The sequence below is a fragment of the Pinus tabuliformis genome, chromosome 6 (genome assembly GCF_031772625.1).
Source record: "Pinus tabuliformis cultivar Carrire ecotype Pingquan chromosome 6, CPIR1, whole genome shotgun sequence".
In the NCBI taxonomy this organism is placed as follows: domain Eukaryota; kingdom Viridiplantae; phylum Streptophyta; class Pinopsida; order Pinales; family Pinaceae; genus Pinus; species Pinus tabuliformis.
The window spans coordinates 159,529,247-159,540,186 of NC_142292.1; the positions used below are offsets into that span (position 1 = coordinate 159,529,247).

General features: G+C 38.0%; 1 protein-coding gene across 1 annotated transcript; it reads right to left on the reverse strand.

Annotated features, from left to right (window-relative positions):
- Positions 1–5,051: 5,051 nt before the first annotated feature.
- LOC149257875 (vacuolar protein sorting-associated protein 32 homolog 2-like) lies at positions 5,052–6,604 on the reverse strand. The gene is made up of 2 exons (XM_089370285.1): positions 5,982–6,604; positions 5,052–5,893 (listed from the first exon to the last, which is right to left on the reverse strand). Exons 1-2 carry the CDS (start codon positions 6,069–6,071, stop codon positions 5,693–5,695), a joined length of 291 nt encoding a protein of 96 aa, XP_089226411.1. The 5' UTR covers positions 6,072–6,604; the 3' UTR covers positions 5,052–5,692.
- Between the last annotated feature and the right edge of the window lie 4,336 nt (positions 6,605–10,940).

Here is a 10,940-nt window from a genome sequence, read left to right on the forward strand (position 1 = left end):
CCCTTCCCTGCCGCAACGTGGTCCACTTTATGTATTCATCCTCATAGCTTCCGACAGGGTAGTATTGCTCCTTGATGGCATCCCGGAACGAATCCCAGGTGGGTGCGGCTGAAAATAGTGAGCCAGTACTTTCATCCTTCTGCTCGCAGTAGGTTTCCCACCAATCCTTGACGTGGGGGGCTGCTTTGAGAAGAGAAAAAACAATCTTTTCCCGACTCGAAAATTCATGAACAGAAAAATAACCCTCTAGCAGATTTAACCATTTATCTACGGCATCTGCGTCTATCTGACCCTCGAATATGGGGATTTCAAAATTAACTTGTACCTTAAAGGGTGTGGCATTTCCAGAGTAGCTGCTGGAAGCCGATGCGCCGCTTCTGGGTAGCCGCTGAAGGATCTGGGCAAAGCTGTCCATCATCGCGTTCCGTTGTCGCTCGAGGGCTTCTTCGAGCAAGATTTTGATGGGATCTCCTGCCCCCTCGTCTTTCTTCTCGTCCGCCATAGGAGGCCGTCGGGATTTGCGAGGCTGGTCTTGCAAAGGTTCAACCAGTTCAAGCCCTAACTCCTTATATCCCGACCTTGTTGGGGACATGCAAAGAAAAACAGAGAAAAAGCAGACCGCTCTGATACCACTGATCCGGATTTAAACAGGAACGCAACAAATTACAGAGATAACCATATACACAAAGATGCAGCGGAAATAGTACTTCATTTCATTAATGGAAAATACTGAAATATGCTTACAATCAGAAATGGAAATAAACCATCTAGGGCGATGGTAGCTTATCTCTGAGAAGAGATGTGATGGCTACATGCCTCTGAACTGTGTTACAATGAGGCTCGAAGGCCTATTTATTGTTGAGAAACAATGGAAAACCCTTAACATTCCAAAACCTAACCCTAGGAGATGAAACGTCAAACTGTGGGCCCCGTTTGGGGTAAATTGGTACATCAATTTCCCGGGGTCGTAACTTTGGCATATGATCTCCGTTTGACGCGTACAATAGCTCATTAGAAAGATCTATCCGAGCACTATCATTGTTGGAACGAGCAACATTGGTCCATTCCATGTTGCCCCTGGATTCCCCAAAAAACGTCGTTTAGGGCCTCAAAACGGCTCCGGAAGTTCAGGACCCGAAAAACTGCTAAAAATAGTAAGTTGTGCTACAATTAAGGAAACTGAAAATGCTGAGAAAGACAATGGTGGGGGTCTAGGTGGACTTGGCAGGTGGCCACCAATATCCACCTGGATCACCTCCTCAGTCGCTGCGGCTTCCTCTGCGCTGTGCAAGTTCACTGACTTTTTGGGGATATGTAGATTCATTAGACTGGTCCAAACGATCCACAAAGAACACATCCTCCCAGTTTAACGTAAGAGTGCTCATTTTGGCAATGATTGCGACATACACAAAGTTATTTCAATTAAACGGAGATGTTTTGTCCCGATCGCAATCATAATTGCCATGATTCACCCCTTTTCACTGACGTTCAACCTTTTGAACCGTCGGAACAACCATCATAAGCCTTTCGGCTTAAAACACCCCATGCAAGCCAAACATTCCATTACACAAAGAATATGAAAAAAACAGTCAGCAGACTAAAAAGCGGACTTCAGGAAATATTACAATCGCACCTATTCTTGTATCGGGTCCGTGCTTAAATCGCAATCGACGATTCGTGACTCCTGGGGGTCCTTTATATATCGGACCCATGACTCCACCGATGGCCGACAGCCGATCCTCCACTGCTCCGATGGACTAGATGTGATATGGTATTAAACCATAGTTAATATGCCCATCGGGTCCACAGCCTATCGCAGTCGGTGCTTCCAATGTGGCAAGGCTTTACAGCTTGCGATATGCGACGGATGCGATCATAGATTAAGTCATATTTGTAATGTGTGGCGGGTCCACGTGGATATGCATCGCAGTCGGGAGTTGCCCCTGGCAGAGGTCCGATGCGATATTGCTATCGGTGATCGCAATGGACCGCTTGACATATTGTAGCTCCCACTTCCGAAGTGCCGATGCGATACTCGCTATCAGTGATCGAAAGTCGCACAGGGTCAAGGCTCGACATTAACGTAGACCCCTCATAGCGATGCAATGTGCCAGACCCGATACAACTCAACACTCCCATGTATAGAGTTTCAAGTCCGCAATCCGCCTCCGATAGTGTATTTTCCCTAGAGCCAAGTCTTCCGCCTCCGATAGTGTAAAAACACATATGTATGATATATGCTCCTCCGCCTGTATCTTCATGCATATAATTCTTTTGTGGCCCGATAGCTCCTGATAATATAAATGCACCCATTGCTCCTCTGATGGCTCTATCTGCTTCCTTATAGCTCTACTTGTTCCTCTGTTGCTGTGATGGCTATCTACATCCTCTGTTCTGCTCCTCTTGGATCCTTTTGCTCCTAGAATATTGCCATATTGACATCAATGACAAACTGTGTTCAAGACTTTACCAATTAAAGGTTAAGGTAGATCGATGTTGGTTTTACATTTTCATTGGATTTCACTATGCTCACACAACATGATGAATGACTCTCAAGTAAAAAATTGTGCTAATATTAACATCATGCTAATATATTATCTAGTAAAACACATGTTCAAACAACTTAATCCACAATCAAAATCCTCGTGTAAATTCTAAAAATAAAAGCCCATATTGATTCTCACACAAATGCAAATATATATTGTGTTTATTACCAGAGAACAAGAGAAACTTATAATAGATAATCTTAGAAATTCCAACTATACAACAAATGAATTTAAACTACAATTAATAGACTTAATTTAAAAACGTCCTCTCTATGCGACAATATCGCTACCATAACTCTCAAACATGTTTAAACTAAACATACCACAAAGGGAAGCTCCATTTCCAATGTAATCATTATCTAAGAGTTTAAAGCTTTTAAAATGTATTATATGTGAGAGACATTTTTAATTATAAAAATATATTATATTTATTTTTTCAATTAACACTAATTTTCTTATTTTATATTTGATTTATTTTGTTTCCCTAATATATATTAATTAGCATATTTCACACTAAAATTATTATAAAAATATATATTAAATTACATCTCTCTCACCTGAATTATAGAAAACATATCCTCGTACTTACCTTAAATATATTGCAAAGAAGAATGTGAATTATAGAAAACATATTCCAAAGAATAATGTGAATTATAGAAAACATATTCTCGTAATTACCTTAAACATATTCCAAATAAGAATGTGTTATGGGAATAGGAAAAATAAATAATATGAAAAGGGAACATATTCCAAACAAAAAAATGTCTTATGGGAATAAGAAAAATAAGTAATATGAAAAAGGGAGAGCCAGCATATGAGCTCAGACATAGCATAATGGATGGTCTTTCCAAAGAAATATTAGGCTTAGATATGGATATCTGCTCAGTTCCCTCTTTTACAGTATTAACACTAAACTTTATACAAACATCTTAGATATAAAGAAATATTGTTACTTACTGAAAACTGAACCGACTTTAGTGTTGAAGGATGTAACTTATTTTGCTCCCTTCTGAGAAAAGAATTAGAAGCTGATATATATATAGCCATTTATGTAAGTTTTTGGGACAAAAACTAGCGTACAGTTGAGTAAAAGAAAGGAAGTTACAAAGAGAGTGTTTACTTTAAAGAACAATTAGCAGTTTTTTGAATTTTAGTTTGCATATTACCGTATAATTTTGTTTAAATAAATAAAATTTTACAGATTTTTTTTATTTAAATTAAAATATAAAATAATAATAATTAAAAAAGAGAGAAGGAAAAAAATTAAATCACTCTACAAAATCTCTCTGCATGGTAGACTTAGACTTGGTTGGATCAAGTTATCTTAATTTTATTGATTCTTTTGAAAATATAAATGTTCCTTCTTTGGCTTGTGGCTTCTTGCCTAACCTGTGTGACAGGTTCGATTGCAACAAAGTTTATAAAAAAACGGCATTTCACTTCAGGTTGAGTGGCTCCATGATTATAAGGAGTAATCAATGTGTAATTTCCAATCCTCAAATTCCCCATAGTTATGTCTCCGGTAACCAGAGCACAAGTGTGCAGGAAAAATGAACTTCATTCTACATTGTTTCCTATTGGGCAATTGAATGGGGGCTTGGCAGCACTCTTCTACATCGTAAACTCCGTTAAAAGATATGAACAATATGCCCTAATGCCCAAGTTGAATCAATTGTGTAATTTCCTATCTCCTGTCAACATTGGGGAAGCTATGGCTTTATGGTATTTTCATATTCTTCCGACCGCAACCAACTTGCTAACCTGATGCATTCAATTGCCAACTAATACAGCGAAAGAAAGAGAACTTGAAATTTATTCTTCTTTGTTTTCTTTCTATTGGCAAACTGATTAGCGACTTGGTAGCACTCTTCTGCATCGTAAACTTAGTTTCAAGACATGAACAATATCCCCTAATGCCTGAATAGAATCAAATCATGCATTTCCCATATTTGGAAGCTACGGCCTTATGGTAATTTCATATTTTTCCATTGCAACCACCTTGCTAACCTCATGATGCATTTAACTACCGTGAATACTGTGCCACTTATACCCCTAACGTTTTAAGTTTTTAGTTTTCCCGTCAGCTAAAAGCACTGAATATCACCATCAATCATTATCTTGTAACATTCTGGATTAAGAGACTAGTGAACATCATGAACATATTATTACACAGAGTTTGGTACAGAATAAATGTTTAATTTTTTTTAAACAAATACCAAAAATACCAATTTGATACACCAAATATATTCTTTATTTATTACGCGAATGAGTTAGTCGGCAAAGAAAAAAAGAAAATTCCAGAGTCCGTCTTGTTGAATTCATTAACAAGTACAATCATTGCCTCTGTAAATCCCCATGCAGAAGAAATCAGTCATCGATACAGCAAAGCCATAAATTTCCGACCTTTCTGAAATTTCCTCGACATTGGAAAAGAGTCCAAAAGGGAATCCTCCATAACACATTTCAGTATTGCCACAACAAAACCAAAAATTGAAAGGAAAAAAGTGATTGCAAATCTTCTGAAATAGTCATTATTATTAAATAGATCATAAACGTTAGGGCCATAAAACAACCAAGAATCGTACTTCTAATGATAAGAATAGGTGCACAGGCTGTGAAAGACTTTCACACAAAATGCAGTGACAGATGATATTATGATACAGTAACACAAATGCCAAGACGCAGTGAAGAATCTCAGCACTACAAACTCAAAATTCGTAAAAGGACATGATAGAATAATGGAGTATTCCTTCATATGGATCCATGGCCTACAGGACGACACTTTGAGAATCCTGGGCCCGGCCAAACAGTTAAATTGTGAACCTCCACAATACAGGATCTTCCACAGCAACTCCATTGCACCATGATCAAAATCTAAAATAGAAATCTAGGGCATAAATATTAGCATACATAATTAACCCCTTGCAAAGCAAACATCTTTCCTTAGTGTTGATCGCAATCTATTATGGATAAAATGTCTTTCTGTTTTGTGAATAATCATCGATTAATGAGGACAAGATGCAACAATTATTTGACACGTTTAATCCCATTCATGCATAGCCAAGACGGGTGGCCAAAAACAGCACTAGAAACAGAGATTACACCGAAATATTTATAGTACGAGCATCATAGATCCACAAATCCCTTTACAATGCCATTTCTGCCTGCAGTGCACCAAGCTCATCTTCTTCAGCTGCATTATGTGGACGTGCTTGCTGGGGTGTTGGACGAGTGGGTTGTTGACTAGCCGGAGTATATTGCGCTGCTGGGGCAGTAACTGCAGGCTGGAGAAGTTGCTCCTCCAACTCTGCTCCTTCCAATTCTTCCAGCTCAGCTTCCAGTTCATCCTGCAAGAGAACCAACATTGAGTAATACAATGTGAACTCTGGCAATAAGTTAAGAGATTAATTAAATTCATTTCTTGTTTCCCCATACCTCATCAAAAGCTGCAGCTGCACCAATAGGTGTTGCCAAGGCCTCTTGGATCTGCTTCATATTCTCCGTCTGTTCATTGATCTCATCCATGGTCTTATCCACATCATCAATATTTCTGTAACACAGTGCTCCCCAGTAAACTTGTTATTTCAACAGAATGCATTCATGGTGAAAATAAGTTTAACTAATTTGCATCTTCAAGATGCCAAACATCCATAAATGGGATGAATTTGGGATAAACAGTTTTGAAGGCTTGAATACAAAGGGATTCAAATCCGTGTCCATCAGAAGTCATCCAGCACACTCTTTTACTCGTCGTTTTGTCCAACATATCAAGCTAACCACGTCAAACTAACCAAAGTCTTTACACAATTATAGGTTGTTCCATACAATTATGTTTGAAAGACATCAGTACCTTGATTAAAAACAATGAATTAGTCCTGATATTCAGTATAAAAACCAAAGTTGTGCTTATCCTTCAATTCAGAAGCACGCTGCTTCAAAACATTGTTATGTAAGATTGTCTACCATATAGCATCGGTAGAATGGAAACGAGTTGACATTTGCAGCAAGGCCATCAAGCAGCCACCATGTCAGACCTCACAAAAAAACTACCACCATGTCACACCTCACAAAAATACTTACTTGTACTGACTTATTAGATTTTTAAATCAACAACAGCCATAATGGTTCTGTAAAAGATTTGATAGCGGGCAACACATATTCAGTAACTCTCAAGCCATGTAGAGGGCTGAGCCAACTCCATCAATATCCCTCGAATTGAAGGATATAAAAATTAATTATGATAATATCAGCGAGATATCGCCAATAATCGAAAATATCGGATATTTTGGCTCCCGAAAATATCGGATATTTTGGCTCCCGAAAATATCGTGATATTTTGGCTCCCGAAAATATTGTGATATTTTTGAGATATCCCCGATATTTCAGCAAAATATCGTGAGACAATAGAAAATATCGCAGGCAGGCTATGTTGCGGCTAAAAAAAGGGAAATTAGTCTTTTTTTTTTCTTCATTTCTATTTTTGAGTGTTGAGAAGGAAGGGGAAGAGTTTTGTAGTTGTTGTCAAGGAGGGATTGAGGATCAAATAGTGATTATCACCACCAATTAAGATTTTTTGTGGATCAAAGATTTGAAGAACAGTGAAACAAACTTCATTTCTTCCATTAACAGGTATGTTCTTAAAAACCCCTATGTTAATGATTTTTTCATAGATTTAGGGTTATGCTTGCTTGCCTCTTTGTCTACCAACATTTTGTTTCTTTTTTTTCCCATTTGCTATGATTTTCATACCCATGAGCCATTGCAAGGGTTTTCTTCATATTTGGATAGCAAACTTCATTTTTTTTCAACTTTCTTATGCACCCTCTTATTGCCATTTTTCATTCACATTGCAAAATGCAAATAATGTAGTAATTTTTTTTTAAATGAAGTGGTTATTACTTTTTTTTTTTGTGTTAGGGGGTTTAATGCCAATTTTTTGTTTTTTTTGTGACCTAGGTTTGAATTAGTTCACTACAAATGTCAAATATGCCAAAAGCCTTGGACCCATTTTTGGGAGTATGGGGAGCCTGTTGGTGGGGCAAATCGAGCATATATATCATGCAAATTGTGTGGGATCAAGATGTCAGAAGGGGTTACGCGATTGAAATACAATCTAGCTAGACTCCCTGCACATGATGCAAATGTAATGCCTTGTATGGTTTATAGTGTGGAAGTTATACAAAAAGCTCTTGAAGCAATTGTTGAACAAGACAGAAAGATAGCTGCTAGGGAGAGGCCAGTGGTCTCAGATAGATAGCTCTAGTTTTATTTGTTTTGTTACATATAAGTTTATAACTCATAATGATGAAATACTTTTATATATGTGATGTTATTTTGTTTGAGTCCTTGACTAGACAATTATCAGGGATCAGCAGGATTTGGTATCGCCTTTGAAGTTTGATGTATCATTATTTGACATCATATATATCAGTGTTTTCTTCGCATTTATGTGCCAATGTGTTTAGTTCATATTGTTATTGCTTTACATGTTTAAAAATCTGAAGAAAAAAATGAATATATTATGCATTTTTATGCTTGCCGATATTTGTCAATATTACCGATAAGATGTTTTCTAGACCCTCGCCGATATTTTTCCGATACCAATATTATCAACATTGGTAAAAACAATTTATTTTACCGACGAAAGGATTCTCTCTCTGTTTGAAATACACAAATTAACACATTTTATGACTATCAAACAGATTGCATATTTGATTACCCCTTATCCATGCAAAGGTGTTTCGTTAAAAAACAGAACAAAACAAACCTATATAATTAGAATATTTAAAAACATATTTGGGTAAATATGAAAGGGTTAAATATTAATAACATAACAGAGGCAGCAGGTGCAGAGGAGTTGTTCTAAAATTTTGGTGGAAATCAAGAACTCAACTTTGTTTGGGGCCTAGGGATAGAAACAAACAAAGAAGTAAAGGCACTGGCGATCTACCAAGGACTAGTGCTGCTCAAGGACAAAGAATCAAAGTCGTGTCACAATAATAGGACATTCTACCATTATCATTTGACATTTGCACTTTCCACTCATCACCACAAGTTGCACAATTAGCAAGGATTATTAACATAGTTCAAGCTCTGTTTTAGACTTTGAAGCAATTGAATTCTTTCAGGTTCTTCAAAGGAATAACTCAAAAAGCTTTTGTGTGCTTTGTTTTCCTCATGAAGGGAAAATAGTAATCGTTGATCAGTTAGACTTTTTCTCTTCTATCTCTTTGAATGGAAATGTGCCATATGTGGGAAATACTAACATCCATTATGAGAGTGTTGGGGCGGGTCTTTTTAAATACTCTGCTTGTATGGGAACTTTTACCCTCCCACCTCCAAAAGTCGCTTCCATGAACATGATCTCCGCTTCTCACGATCCTTAGATCATTCCTCATCCTGATAAAGTTGATTATTTTGGTGATGTCATGCCGCTCAGCCCAGTAGAACAAGCCTATCAAGCTATTTTTTTGGCTTCAGTGGTCACTTCTGAAAGTCATGCTACTCTTAGTATGCATCTAGATGCATATTCAGAATCCCCTTGGCTTGGTTGTTGGGATTCTCCAGATCCCTTAAACGATACATTTCCCACTAATGAGAGTATAACAGAGGTTATAACTCTTGAAGAAACTCCCTGGAATGATGCTCATCATCGTTCCTCCTTTCTCCCAAGTCTTGGAGAAATTTCATCGTGTTTAGATACCTTTGTTTCCCGTACACTGACCCATCCACTTCAAACGCCTATTTTGGTACATGAAGTTTTGTCTAAAGGAAACATCGAGAACATTACTGCTACATTTCCCATTGACATTTTAGTCCAACCTGAGATTGTTAAAATCTTTCAACTAGAAGTATCTTTTCCTCGCAATGAGGTTAAGGTTTTCTTTCCCTCTTTTATGAGACTTTTTCATCGAGTTTTTCTCGTTCGTCCATTATTGCAATGGGGCATTCATCCTATGACTCGTAACCCTCACTCGCTCAGGGGGCATGGGGGGCATTTTCATTTGTGTGTCATTCTACTAGTTGGTCAAGTCGATGCTTACATGTCATGCCAACGGTGAAACTCTAGTTTTACTCTCTATTGATTGATTACCCGAGTTCGCAAATGGGCTCCATCTGAAAGATTTTACGTGTTTTTTTGTGTAAATTCTTTTGTACATTAGTTTGTTTTCATTAGTGTGCAGTGTGGTTTTGGTGTGTTAGTTTGCTTTTGCAAACGTTTTCTATGCTTACCTTCTGCTCTACTTGGTTTGTAGATGTCATCCAACCGTTACGTCGCTTTGTTAATGGTGCTTGTCATAGTACATGGAATCTATCTTCTGTTGCATGGGCAATCTATGACCCTAATGGTGAGTTAGTGAATCTAAAAGGTATATGTTTAGGTCTGATCCAGGAGGATCTCGTCAGATCAGTACTCAGGTTGAATCTGTCATCAGCATACAGTTCATGGACAGCGTTCCTTCGTCGTCAGTAATGTTTATGGTTCAGGTTGTCTAGTGTTGGTTTTCATGGTGATATGAGTTTGTACTTGGTTGTCGACATGTGTTTGTCATCAGTTCCGCCGGGGTTTGGTTGTCGATGTCTTCATTGTCGGTTCCGACGGGGTTTGGTTGTCGATGTCTTCATTGTCGGTTCCGTCAGGGTTTGGTTATCGAAAAGGATTCAAGTATCGTCATGTGGTGTTATGTCACATAGCGACAATTGTTGTAAAAGGGTTTGTTTTTAAATATAAAGATCTAAATACCTACACCCTAACACATTGACCATAATCTTAAGTCCTAGCCTAACACCTAAAAACCTGACCTAGAAACTACACCATGTATTCAAAAACATTAATCCTAAGTCAAAAGACCCTATCGGGCCATGTAATACACATTACAAAACCATAAAACATTACAATGCACATAATATTACCCATAACCGCTGGCCTAAACCACGTGGGGAAAAGACCGCAGCGGAGTAAAACATTAACATGTGACCAGATTCAGTGTTAACCGTCTAGAGTAACTGTTGGTCATAAACCGCAAATGGAAACCATTGTAAACCCCCATACTTAAATTCAACAAAGAGTGAAGGGATCTCTACTTGAATGGTTAATGAGGCACAATACTTGTTAAGGTTTTGCAAATGGGGTAGCAAGCTAAGTGGGCTTGATTGTGGGGAAAACTCCATAGTTAAGCGCGCTTGAGCCAGAGGAGATCTGGGATGGGTGACCTCCTGGGAAGTCCTGGTTACCGGGTGCAAGCCCCGGAAGTGATGATTGATGCTATGTGATTCATTTCACTAGTTTCAATCCCACTTCTTCACCCCTGTGAGCATCACCCGATGCAATGAGTGCTAAGTGAACTATTCAAAAATCATGAGAAATTAGTCAGTTACGACTACCTCTCATGG